At 51.3% G+C, this 13,795-nt stretch overlaps 1 protein-coding gene across 3 annotated transcripts in view; it reads left to right on the top strand.

The window, feature by feature from the left end:
* Window positions 1-13,795, top strand: part of CACNA1B (calcium voltage-gated channel subunit alpha1 B) — a 251,939-nt gene that overhangs the window by 65,079 nt on the left and 173,065 nt on the right. For all 3 annotated transcript variants that reach the window (XR_010338694.1, XM_064366034.1, XM_064366033.1), the window contains exons 9-10: window positions 82-138; window positions 918-1,007. Coding sequence is in view for 2 of the 3 variants with exons in the window: in XM_064366034.1 (XP_064222104.1) it covers window positions 82-138; window positions 918-1,007 (147 nt within the window). In the remaining variant the exon portion in view is untranslated. The remainder of the gene's footprint in view (window positions 1-81; window positions 139-917; window positions 1,008-13,795) is intronic.

Raw genomic sequence — 13,795 nt, 5'->3', positions numbered from 1 at the left:
TTCCAGACAGGGATGTGCCTCTGTTCCCAGGCATTCCTGGGGACAGGAGAGCTCTGACCTGAGGCTGTGTTCCCCTCGCAGAGGAAGTCATGCTGGCCGAGGAGGACAGGAACGCAGAGGAGAAGTCCCCTTTGGACGGTAGGTGGCACTTGCGGGCACTCCCGTGTGGCTGAGAGGTCTGGTGGCCACGTGGGGGATGACGCGTGCACGCTTGCATGTTTCACGTGAGATGCTCTCTGCAGTGCCAGGCACCTGCACAGCCATCACATGAACACAGACGTTCTGACCGTGGGGTCTGACCCTGGGCACCTGACACGGGCCCACAGTGCAGGTTCAAACCAAGCCGTGTCTGTCCCCAGGGCTTGGGGTATTGCTGCTCCCAGAGGCCATGGGAAGGCTCATGGCCCAACCTGGGGTCACGAGAGGGAGCCTGGGCCCCATTGCTGTGGTTGCTGGCACTGGTTGCCAGCACAGCTGCAGCAGCAAAAAGGCTGCCCGCTCTGCACACCCATCACTTAGACCACGGCCAGACAGCATGGCCACACCTCAGTGATCTCAGCGGGCCCCACGCCTGTGCTTTGACCAGGTCTACGGTGTCTCCCTTGTAGTCCCGGCCTGGCCCCAGGTGGACTTCTCCTGAGCTCCCTTGTGGCCAGGCCTCCCCACTGGCCTCGTTTTGGAAGGAAGGGAAAGCAGGGGCCCCCTCACCCTTAAAATTTTTTGTCCCTTCAGCTCTGAGGACTCAGAGGGACCCAAGGGGGCCTGGAATCGTCCAGCCTCAGCCTCAGCCCCACTTCCAGGACAGGAGCTCAGGAGAGGTTGCCCGTCCCAGGGGGAGGGTGATCACATGCCCCACTGAGGCAGGTGGCCCAATGGCTGCAGCTCAGGTGGTCTCTCCCGCCATTTGTTTAAAGCAGTGCTGAAGAGAGCAGCCACCAAGAAGAGCAGAAATGACCTGATCCACGCAGAGGAGGGGGAGGACCGGTTTGCAGATCTGTGTGCTGTTGGTGAGTCTCAGGGTGTCCCTCAGCTCTGCCAGGCTTGAGCTGGACATGGAGTGCGTGCTCTGCTTCCCTGCCACCCAACCGCTGCTGGAGACCCCTTCTTACCCAATCGCCTGCTGGCTCCTTTCAGACAGTTCGCTGCTCCTGTCTCTGTGACCGTCATGTGGACATAGGGCCCTTAGCCATATCGCAAGGCTGGAGGACTCCATAGGGCTACCTCTCCCCTCAGACCGATTTTCACTTTCTGGACCTGCTGCCTCTGAGGCCCTAGCTTCACCCCCTACCTCTCAAACAGTACAAGGAACATTCTGGTTAATTTATCCAACAGAGCTGTGTCAGTTCCCTTCCTCTCTGGTACCAGACTCTGGTTCCAGAAGTGCCTGAGCATCGCTTCATTTTGAGACACAAAGTCAGATCCAACCTGGACTTCCTTGCTGTACAGCAGTCTGTGGGTGGACCAGATTTAGATGTTTTCCATTATATTGTTACATGTCTGAGACAGAACTCTTTAATAAAACAGGAAGTAACACACACTCACACCTACACACACACATACTCACACACACTTAGACTGGACCTTTTCTGTCCTCACCCCGCACTAGGGAACCCCTGTTAACTATTGGAATGTACCCTTCCCTGTTTCTCCATGGTCATCTCAGATACACACAGACACTCACAGTCACACTCACGCGTCCACACAAAAATGACTTCATACAAACTTGTCTCACCAATACCTTTTCTAAACTGCTCCTAATCAGTTTGTCTGATTCTAGCCCCGTCTTGTCCGGGGCTGCTTGGTGTTGCTGACGTGGTCACTGCGGTCATTCAGTTGCTTGTCTGCCGATGGCCGTTCATTTCTAGTGCTTTTATCTCACTATGGAAAGTACCGCCCGTAGGTCCTTGTGAATGGCTGTCCTTCCTCACTAGCGCTTTTCGCTGTGGGGCAGATTCCTGGGAGCAGGTGCTGAGGGTGAGGGTGTGGTACCGTTCAGAGTTCTGTGCCACGCCACATTCCATCCACAGTACAGACAGACCTTCGCCCTCATCCAGTGCTGTGTGGCGGCTCCTTTTGATTTTTTCCAGTTTGAGGCCAATTTGATGGGTGTAGAGTCATGTTTCCTTGGCACTACAATTGCCCTTTCTCCCGCTGTCCATGGTGCTGGCCCTCTTTCTAAACGTTTGTTCCCCTTCTGGACTTGGCCTTTGGTGGCTCTTCCATATGCTGTACAGTTTTCTATTGGGTTTATTTGTGAATTGTTTTGTATTTTGTCAATAGTAAGAGACCAATGGGCCGGGCACAGTGGGTCATGCCTGTAATCACAGCACTTTGGGAGGCCGAGGCAGGAGGATCACCTGAGGTCAGGAGTTTGAGACCAGCCTGACCAACATGGTGAAATCCCATCTCTCCTAAAAATACAAAATTAGCCGGGCCTGGTGTTGCATGCCTGTAATGCAGCTACTCGGGAGGCTGAGGCAGGAAAATCATTTCAACCTGGGAGGCGGAGATTGCGATGAGCCGAGATCACACCATTGCACTACAGTCTAGGCAACAAGAGCGAAACTCCAAAAAAAAAAAAAAAAAAAAAAAGAGAGACCAATGTATACTATAGAGCTGAATGTTTTATCATCTTATAATCTTATTTATTTAACTGTTTTTGAGATGGAAATTTCACTCTTGGTGCCCAGGATGGAGTGCCGTGGGGAGATCTCGGCTCACTGCAACCTCCGCCTCCTGGGTTCCAGTGACTCTCCTGCCTCAGCCTCCTGAGTAGCTGGGACTACAGGCGTGCGCCATCACGCCTGGCTAAATTTTTGTATTTTTAGTAGAGACGGGGTTTCACCGTGTTGGCCGGAAATGGTCTCGATCTCTTGACCTCGTGATCCACCCGCCTCGGCCTCCCAAAGTGCTGGGATTACAGGCGTGAGCTACCGCGCCCGCCCTATCTGATTTTTTAGAGAAGAGACAGAACTGTGAATATACATAATTAAAAAAAAAAAAAAATGAGTTGGCGCAGTGCTGTGGCTTAGGCCTAGTTAGGAAGCGCCCGTTCTCTGAGTGTTGCGCGCGGGCTCCCGCGATTCTCTTCCGGTCGTGGGTGTGGGCGCTGGGGCCTCGGTCCGCAGGTGTCTGTGCAGCGCCCGCCGGGCCGACCCTGGAGCGACCCACAGTAAAGGCCCTGCAGCGCCGGAGTGTCCGTCCAGGGGCCTCAGCCAGCCCGTAACACAGTGAGGACAGGACGCCAGAGCCGTGTGGGGAGGAAGGTCAGGAAGGCACGGGTGTGGGGGTGGTGCCGGAAGAGGAAAAAGACGCTGAGGAGGTCGGCCTGAGGGACGGACGCCGGGGAGAGGGGAGAGGGGAGAGGAGAGAGGGGAGAGAGGAGGTCGGCCTGAGGGACACAGGGGAGGGGGGAGGTCGGCCTGAGGGACACAGGGGAGGGGGGAGGTCGGCCTGAGGGACACAGGGGAGGGGGGAGGTCGGCCTGAGGGATACAGGGAGGGGGGAGGTCGGCCTGAGGGACACAGGGAAGGGGGGAGGTCGGCCTGAGGGACACAGGGAGGGAGAGGTCGGCCTGAGGGACACAGGGAGGGGGAAGGTTGGCCTGAGGGACACAGGGGAGGGGGAAGGTCGGCCTGAGGGACACCGGGGAGGGGGAAGGTCGGCCTGAGGGACACCGGGGAGGGGGGAGGTCGGCCTGAGGGACACAGGGGAGGGGGGAGGTCGGCCTGAGGGACACAGGGGAGGGGGGAGGTCGGCCTGAGGGACACAGGGGAGGGGGGAGGTCGGCCTGAGGGACACAGGAAGGGGGGAGGTCGGCCTGAGGGACACAGGGAGGGGGGAGGTCGGCCTGAGGGACACAGGGAAGGGGGGAGGTCGGCCTGAGGGACACAGGGAGGGAGAGGTCGGCCTGAGGGACACAGGGAGGGGGAAGGTTGGCCTGAGGGACACAGGGGAGGGGGAAGGTCGGCCTGAGGGACACCGGGGAGGGGGGAGGTCGGCCTGAGGGACACAGGGGAGGGGGGAGGTCGGCCTGAGGGACACAGGGGAGGGGGGAGGTCGGCCTGAGGGACACAGGGAAGGGGGGAGGTCGGCCTGAGGGACACAGGGAGGGGGGAGGTCGGCCTGAGGGACACAGGGAAGGGGGGAGGTCGGCCTGAGGGACACAGGGAGGGAGAGGTCGGCCTGAGGGACACAGGGAGGGGGAAGGTCGGCCTGAGGGACACAGGGGAGGGGGAAGGTCGGCCTGAGGGACACAGGGGAGGGGGAAGGTCGGCCTGAGGGACACAGGGGAGGGGGAAGGTCGGCCTGAGGGACACCGGGGAGGGGGAAGGTCGGCCTGAGGGACACCGGGGAGGGGGGAGGTCGGCCTGAGGGACACAGGGAGGGGGGAGGTCGGCCTGAGGGACACAGGGAAGGGGGGAGGTCGGCCTGAGGGACACAGGGGAGGGGGGAGGTCGGCCTGAGGGACACAGGGGAGGGGGGAGGTCGGCCTGAGGGACACAGGGGAGGGGGGAGGTCGGCCTGAGGGACACAGGGGAGGGGGGAGGTCGGCCTGAGGGACACAGGGGAGGGGGGAGGTCGGCCTGAGGGACACAGGGGAGGGGGGAGGTCGGCCTGAGGGACACAGGGAGGGGGGAGGTCGGCCTGAGGGACACAGGGAAGGGGGGAGGTCGGCCTGAGGGACACAGGGAGGGAGAGGTCGGCCTGAGGGACACCGGGGAGGGGGAAGGTCGGCCTGAGGGACACCGGGGAGGGGGAAGGTCGGCCTGAGGGACACCGGGGAGGGGGGAGGTCGGCCTGAGGGACACCGGGAGGGGGGAGGTCGGCCTGAGGGACACAGGGAAGGGGGGAGGTCGGCCTGAGGGACACAGGGGAGGGGGGAGGTCGGCCTGAGGGACACCGGGGAGGGGGGAGGTCGGCCTGAGGGACACAGGGAGGGGGGAGGTCGGCCTGAGGGACACAGGGGAGGGGGGAGGTCGGCCTGAGGGACACAGGGGAGGGGGGAGGTCGGCCTGAGGGACACAGGAAGGGGGGAGGTCGGCCTGAGGGACACAGGGAGGGGGGAGGTCGGCCTGAGGGACACAGGGAAGGGGGGAGGTCGGCCTGAGGGACACAGGGGAGGGGGGAGGTCGGCTTGAGGGACACAGGAAGGGGGGAGGTCGGCCTGAGGGACACAGGGAGGGGGGAGGTCGGCCTGAGGGACACAGGGAAGGGGGGAGGTCGGCCTGAGGGACACAGGGAGGGAGAGGTCGGCCTGAGGGACACAGGGAGGGGGAAGGTTGGCCTGAGGGACACAGGAGAGAGGGAAGGTCGGCCTGAGGGACACCGGGGAGGGGGGAGGTCGGCCTGAGGGACACAGGGGAGGGGGGAGGTCGGCCTGAGGGACACAGGGGAGGGGGGAGGTCGGCCTGAGGGACACAGGGAAGGGGGGAGGTCGGCCTGAGGGACACAGGGAGGGGGGAGGTCGGCCTGAGGGACACAGGGAAGGGGGGAGGTCGGCCTGAGGGACACAGGGAGGGAGAGGTCGGCCTGAGGGACACAGGGAGGGGGAAGGTCGGCCTGAGGGACACAGGGGAGGGGGAAGGTCGGCCTGAGGGACACCGGGGAGGGGGAAGGTCGGCCTGAGGGACACCGGGGAGGGGGGAGGTCGGCCTGAGGGACACAGGGAGGGGGGAGGTCGGCCTGAGGGACACAGGGGAGGGGGGAGGTCGGCCTGAGGGACACAGGGGAGGGGGGAGGTCGGCCTGAGGGACACAGGGGAGGGGGGAGGTCGGCCTGAGGGACACAGGGGAGGGGGGAGGTCGGCCTGAGGGACACAGGGGAGGGGGGAGGTCGGCCTGAGGGACACAGGGAAGGGGGGAGGTCGGCCTGAGGGACACAGGGAGGGGGGAGGTCGGCCTGAGGGACACAGGGAAGGGGGGAGGTCGGCCTGAGGGACACAGGGAGGGAGAGGTCGGCCTGAGGGACACAGGGAGGGGGAAGGTTGGCCTGAGGGACACAGGGGAGGGGGAAGGTCGGCCTGAGGGACACCGGGGAGGGGGAAGGTCGGCCTGAGGGACACCGGGGAGGGGGGAGGTCGGCCTGAGGGACACAGGGAGGGGGGAGGTCGGCCTGAGGGACACAGGGAAGGGGGGAGGTCGGCCTGAGGGACACAGGGGAGGGGTGAGGTCGGCCTGAGGGACACAGGGGAGGGGGGAGGTCGGCCTGAGGGACACAGGGAGGGAGAGGTTGGCCTGAGGGACACAGGGGAGGGGGAAGGTCGGCCTGAGGGACACCGGGGAGGGGGAAGGTCGGCCTGAGGGACACCGGGGAGGGGGGAGGTCGGCCTGAGGGACACAGGGAGGGGGGAGGTCGGCCTGAGGGACACAGGGAAGGGGGGAGGTCGGCCTGAGGGACACAGGGGAGGGGGGAGGTCGGCCTGAGGGACACAGGGGAGGGGGGAGGTCGGCCTGAGGGACACAGGGAAGTGGGGAGGTCGGCCTGAGGGCCGCCTGGGGAAAGGACACTCCAGAACATGAGTGCCGGGACGCTGAGACAGGAATGGGCTTGGCACGCAGCTGTGGGGAACCTCTCGGAGGCCAGCGTGGCTGGAGTGAGGTGCCGTGGGCTGTGCGGAGCAGTCGAGGAAACCTGAGGGTCAGACAGACTCCATTCCAGCAAGGCCCCCAGGCAGCCCTGCTGGTTTGCAGAGGGGCAGCACCATCTGGCTTCCGTGGTAGGAGGGTCTCTCTGGATCCCTCAGGCTGCTGAGCTGAGGAGAAACGGACCTGGTGAAAGGGCAGGTGCGGTTGGGAGGTTGCCGTGAAAGTGCAACGGACAGTGGCTGCGGTCGGAGGTGGCGGCAAAGGGGACGGGAAGTGGTTGAATTCCAGCTGTGTTCTGGAGTCAAGCTGGCAGGATTTGCCGACCCATTGGGCATGGCTGGGGAAAGAGAGACATCAAGGCCAGCTCCGCAGGGCTTTGTCCTGAGCAGCAAGAGGACAGGACCACAGGATACGTGGCCTCGGTTGGCTCTGACGCCCACGTTTGGTTCAGACATGCAGCGTTCAGGACGTGTGCAGCAGACCCTGTGGGGGTGTCACTGAGGCACTGCGCGGGTTGGGGCCTGGTGTCCAGGCTGGGACATACAACAGTGTTGCTGTTACAGAGGACATTGAAGGCTCTGAGACTTAGACCCCTCTAACTCCTAGCATGTCTATCTTTCCCTTCTCTTTTTTCTTAGATGGGATCATATGGGGTTAATAGATATATTACAGATCACTTTAACCAGATAATAACAGATTTTAGATTTTTTCTTTTTAATTTTGTCTTTATTAAGTTTATTTTTCTGCATTATTTTTGTTTACTGTATTATTTTTCTAATTCCTTAAAATAAATAATGTTCTTTTCTTTTTCTTCTTTAATAGGAAAGGCATTTTCTTTAGTAACAAAAGCTCTATCTACATAAAGCTTTGCTGTGATGTCTTCCTTTTTACTGGTTTCTAGATAATAGTTTCGTTACTTTCCTCTTGAGTCAAAGGTTTACTAGGAGTGTGCTTTTTAATTTATAAGTAGTTAGATATTTTGGTATCTTTTATTATTTCTAATTGTATCAGATAATAATTGGGAAATGTGGTCTGTAAATCTCTCCATTTATAAGTTTTCAGATTCTAAGTTCATGACAGACGTGTTTTATTCACATTAACAAGTGGACGTCCTGTATTTTTTTCTTTGTTTTCCTCATTAAGTCAACATGATTAAGTTCAGGAGTACATGTGCAGGCCGTACAGCTTTGTTACGTAGGTAAATGTGTGCCGTGGTGGGTTGCTGCACAGATCGTCACGTCACATAGGTATTAAGCCAGCATCCGTTAGCTGTTCTTCCTGATGCTCTCCCTCCACCCTCCACCCTCCCACAGGCCCCCGTGCGTGTTGTTCCCCCGCCACGTGTTCATGTGTTCTCCTCACTTAAAAGTGAGAACATGTGGTATTTGTTTTTTTATTCCTGTGTTGGATTGCTAAGGATAATGGCCTTCAGCTTCCTCTGTGTCCCTGCAGAGGACATGATCTCATTCCTTTTATGGCTGCATAGTATTCCATAGTGTGTGTGTGTGACCACATTGTCTTTATCCAGTCTGTCATTGATGGGCATTTAGGTTGATTCCATGTCTTTGCTACTGTGAATAGTGCTGCAATGAACATGTATGAACTATGTATCTTTATAATAGAATGATTTACATTCCTTTGGGTATATACCCACTAATGTGATTGCTGGGTCAAATGGTATTTCTGCCTCTAGGTCTTTGAGGAATTGCCACACTATCTTCCATAATGGTTGAACTAATTTACAGTCCCACCAACCATGTAAAAGTGTTCCTTTTTCTCCACAACCTCTCCAGCATCCGTTTTTTTTTTTTTTTTTTTTTTCCTGAGACAAGAGTCTTGGTCTGTTGCCCAGGCTGGAGTGCAGTGGCATGATCTCAACTCACTGTAACCTCTGCCTCCTGGGTTAAAGCAATTCTCCTGTCTCAGTCTCCTGAGTAGCTAGGATTACAGGTGTGCACCACCATGCCCAGCTGTGTTTTGTATTTTCAGTAGACATGGTGTTTCACCACGTTGGCTAAGCTGGTCTCGAACTCCTGACCTCATAATGCACCTGCCTAGGCCTCCCAAAGTGCTGGGATTACAGGCATGAGCCACTGCGCCTGGCCTAAAAATAGCCATTCTGACTGGTGTGAGATGATACCTCATTGTGGTTTTGATTTGCAGTTTTCTAATGATCAGCAATGTTGAGCTTTTTTTCATACATTTCTTGGCCACATTTATGTCTTTTTTTTGAGAAGTATCTATTCATGTCCTTTGCCCACTTTTTAATAGGGTTATTTGTTCTCCCAGAACCATTTATTAAATAAGGGATCCTACTTAATAATAAGGAATGTATCCTAGCTTGAGTCCTAGGTATTTTATTTTTACATTTTTTGTGGCAGTTGCGAATGGCAGTTCATTCATGATTTATTTGGCTCTTGGCTAGCCTGTTGTTGGTACATAAGAATGCTAGTGATTTTTGCACATTGATTTTATATCTTGAGCCTTTGCTGAAGTTGCTTATCAGCTTGAGAAGGTTTTGGGCTGAGATGATGGCATCTGCAAACAAAGATAGTTTGACTTCTTCTCTTCCTATTTAAATACCCTTTATTTATTTCCCTTGCCAGATTGTCCTGGCCAGAACTTCTAATACTATGTTAGATAGGAGTGGTGAGAGACATCCTTGTCTTGTGCAGGTTCTCAATGGGAATGCATCCAGCTTTTGCCCATTCAGTATGATATTGTCTATGTCTTTGTCATATATGGCTCTTATTATTTTGAGGTATGTTCCTTTAATATCTAGTTTATTGAGAGTTTTTAACATGAAGGGATGTTGAATTTTATCAAAGGTCTTTTTCGCATCTATTGAGATAATCATGTGGTTTTTGTCTTTAGATCTGTTTATGTGATGAATCACGTTTATTGATTTGTTTATGTTGAACCAAACTTGCATCCCAGGGATGAAGCCTACTTGATTGTGGTGGATAAGCTTTTTGATGTGCTGCTGGATTTGGTTTGCGAGTATTTTGTTGAGGATTTTTGCATCAGTGTTCATCGAGGATATTGGCTTGACATTTTCTTTTTTTGTTTTATCTGCCAGGTTTTGGTATGAAGGTGATGCTGGTCTCGTAGAATGAGTTAGGGAGGAGTCCTTCCGTTTCATTTGTTTAGAATAGTTTCAGTAGAATTGGTACCAGCTTGTCTTTGTACCTCTGGGAGAATCAGCTGTGAGTCCATCTGGTCCTGGGCTTTTTTTGCTTGGTAGATTATTTATTACTGCCTCAATTTTAGACCTCATTATTGGTCTTTTCAGGGATTCAGTTTATTCCTGGTTCAATCTTAGGAGGGTGTATGTGTTCAGGAATTTATTCATTTCTTCTAGATTTTCTAGCTTATGTGCATAGAGGTGTTTATAGTATTCTCTGATGGTTGTCTGTGTTTCTGTGGGGTCAGTAGTGATATTCCCTTTATCATTTCTGATTGTGTTTATTTGAATCTTTTCTCTTCTTTTTTTTGTTAGTCTAGCTGGTGGTCTATCTATTTTTGTTTTTCAAAAAACCAGCTCCTATTTTCATTGATTTTTTTGATGGGTTTTTCATGTCTGTATTTCCTTCAGTTCAGCTCTGATCTTGGTTATTTCTTGTCTTCTGCTAGCTTTGGGGTTTGTTTGCTCTCGGTTCTCTTATTCTTTTAGTTGTGACGTTAGGTTGTTAACTTGAGATCTTTCTAACTTTTTGGTGTGGGCATTTAGTGCTATAAATTTCCCTCTTCACACAGCTTTAGCTGTGTCCCAGAGATTCTGATATATCTTTGTTCTCATTAGTTTCAAAGAACTTTTTGATATCTGCATTAATTGTATTATTACCCAAGAGTCATTCAGGAGCAGGTTGCTCAGTTTGCATGTGGTTGTGTGGTTTTGAGTGAATTTCTTTTATTATTATTCTTTTTATTGCATTTTAGGTTTTGGGGTACATGTGAAGAACATACAAGATTGTTGCATAGGTACAAACATGGCAGTGTGATTTGCTGCCTTCCTCCCTATCACCTGTATCTAGCATTTCTCCCCATGCTATCTCTCCCCAACTCCCCACCCCCCCGCTATCCCTCCCCTGTTTCCCCCTGACAGACCACAGTGTGTGATGCTTCCCTCCCTGTGTCCATGTGTTCTCATTATTCAACACCCGCCTATGAGTGAGAACATGCGGTGTTTGATTTTCTGTTCTTGTGTCAGTTTGCTGAGAATGATGGTTTCCAGGTTCATCCATGTCCCTACAAAGGACACGAACTCATCATTTTTGATGGCTGCATAGTATTCCATGGTGTATATGTGCCACATTTTCCCTGTCCAGTCTATCATTGATGAGCCTTTGGGTTGGTTCTAGGTCTTTGCTATTATAAACAGTGCTGCAGTGAACATTCGTGTGCATGTGTCCTTATAGTAGAACGGTTTATAATCCTTTGGATGTATACCCAGTAATGGGATTGCTGGGTCAAATGGAATTTCTATTTCTAGGTCCTTGAGGAATCGCCACACTGTCTTCCACAATGGCTGAACTAATTTACACTCCCACCAACAGTGTAAAAGTGTTCCTGTTTCTCCACGTCCTCCCCAGCATCTGTTGTCTCCCAATTTTTTTAATGATCACCTTTCTAACTGGCGTGAGATGGTATCTCAATGTAGTTTTGATTTGCATTTCTCTAATGACCAGTGATGATGAGCATTTTTTCATATGTTTGTTGTCCTCATGTGTGTCTTCTTTTGTAAAGTGTCTGTTCATGTCCTTTGCCCACTTTTGTATGGGATTGTTTGTTTTTTTCTTGTAAATCTGTTTTAGTCTTTGTAGATTCTGGGTATCAGCCCTTTGTCAGATGGGTAGATTGCAAAAATTTTTTCCCATTCTGTTGGTTGCCGATTCACTCTAATTACTGTTTCTTTTGCCGTGCAGAAGCTGTGGAGTTTGATTAGGTCCCATTTGTCTATTTTGGCTTTTGTTGCCAATGCTTTTGGTGTTTTTGTCATGAAGTCCTTGCCTACGCCTATGACCTGAATGGTTTTGCCTAGATTTTCTTCTAGGATTTTTATGGTGTCAGGTCTTATGTTTAAGTCTTTAATCCATCTGGAGTTAATTTAATGTAAGATGTCAGGAATGGGTTCAGTTTCTGCTTTCTGCACATGGCTAGCCAGTTTTCCCAACACCATTTATTAAACAGGGAATCCTTTCCCCATTGCTTGTTTTTGTCAGGTTTGTCAAAGATCTGATGGTTGTAGATGTGTTGTGTTGCCTCCGAGGCCTATGTTCTGTTCCATTGGTCTATATCTCTGTTTCGGTACCAGTACCATGCTGTTTTGATTACTGTAGCCTTGTAGTATAGTTTGAAGTCCAGTAGTATGATGCCTCCCGCTTTGTTCTTTTTGCTTAGAATTGATTTGGCTATGTGGGCTCTCTTTTGGTTCCATATGAAGTTTAAGGTGGTTTTTTCCAGTTCTGTGAAGAAGGTCATTGGTAGCTTGTTGGGGATAGCGTTGAATCTGTAAATTACTTTGGGCAGTGTGGCCATTTTCACGATATTGATTCTTCCTAACCATGAACATGGATGTTTCTCCATCTGTTTGTGTCCTCTCTTATTTCGTTGAGCAGTGGTTTGTAGTTCTCCTTGAAGAGGTCCTTTACGTTCCTTGTTAGTTGTATTCCTAGGTATTTTATTCTCTTTGTAGCAATTGTGAATGGCAGTTCGTTCTTGATTTGGTTCTCTTTAAGTCTGTCATTGGTGTATAGGAATGCTAGTGATTTTTGCACATTGATTTTGTATCCTGAGACTTTGCTGAAGTTTCTTATCAGTTTCAGGAGATTTTGGGCTGAGATGATGGGGTCTTCTAGATATACAATCATGTCGTCTGCAAATAGAGACAGTTTGACTTCCTCCTTTCCTATTTGAATACCCTTCATTTCTTTTTCTTGCCTGATTGCTCGGGCTAGAACTTCCAGTACTATATTGAATAGGAGTGGTGAGAGAGGGCATCTTTGTCTAGTGCCAGATTTCAAAGGGAATGCTTCCAGTTTTTGCCCATTCAGTATGATATTGGCTGTTGGTTTGTCGTAAATAGCTTTAATTATTTTGAGATACGTTCCGTCTATACCTAGTTTATTGAGGATTTTTAGCATAAAGTGCTGTTGAATTTTGTCAAAGGCCTTCTCTGCATCAATTGAGATAATCATATGGTTTTTGTCTTTGGTTCTGTTTATGTGGTGAATTACGTTTATAGCCTTGCTTATGTTGAACCAGCCTTGCATCCCCGGGATGAATCCTACTTGATCATGGTGGATAAGCTTTTTGGTGTGATGTTGCAATCAGTTTGCCAGTATTTTATTGAAGATTTTTACATCTATGTTCTTCATGGATATTGGCCTGAAGTTTTCTTTTTTTGCTGAGTCTCTGCCGGGTTTTGGTATCGGGATGATGTTGGTTTCATAAAATGATTTGGGAAGGATTCCCTCTTTTTGTATTGTTTGGAATAGTTTCAGAAGGAATGGTACCAGTTCCTCTTTGTATGTCTGGTAGAATTCGGCTGTGAACCCATCTGGACCTGGGCTCTTTTGGTTGGTAGGCTCTTAATTGCTGCTTTAACTTCTGCCCTTGTTATTGGTCTATTCAGGGTTTCGACTTCTTCCTGGTTTAGGCTTGGGAGGATGCAAGTGTCCAGGAATTTATCCATTTCCTCCAGGTTTGCTAGTTTATGTGCATTGAGTTGTTTGTAATAATCTCTGATGATGGTTTGTATTTATGTGGAATCTGTGGTGATATCCCATTTATTGTTTTTTATTGCATCTATTTGATTATTCTCTTTTCTTTTTTATTAATCAGCTAGTGGTCTATTTTGTTGATCTTTTCGAAAAACCAGCTCCTGGATTTATTGATTTTTTTGAAGGGTTTTCTGTGTCTCTATCTCCTTCAGTTCTGCTCTGATCTTAGTTATTTCTTGTCTTTTGCTAGGTTTTGGGTTTTTTTGATCTTACTCCTCTAGCTCTTTCAATTTTGATGATAGGCTGTCGATTTTACATCTCTCCTTGCTTTTCATGTGGGCATTTATTGCTATTTATTTTCCTCTAGAGACTGATTTCAACGTGTCCCAGAGATTCTGGTATGTTGTGTCTTCGTTCTCATTGGTTTCAAAGAACATCTTTATTTCTGCCTTCTTTTTATTGTTTATCCAGTCAACATTCAAGAGC

The sequence above is a fragment of the Aotus nancymaae genome, unplaced genomic scaffold, assembly GCF_030222135.1.
Source record: "Aotus nancymaae isolate 86718 unplaced genomic scaffold, 86718_ANA_hifiasm-v0.15.2.pri h1tg000063l, whole genome shotgun sequence".
Classification (NCBI taxonomy): Eukaryota; Metazoa; Chordata; class Mammalia; order Primates; family Aotidae; genus Aotus; species Aotus nancymaae.
Note: the sequence above shows the minus strand (reverse complement) of the source record. Positions and strands in the feature narration are given on the sequence as shown.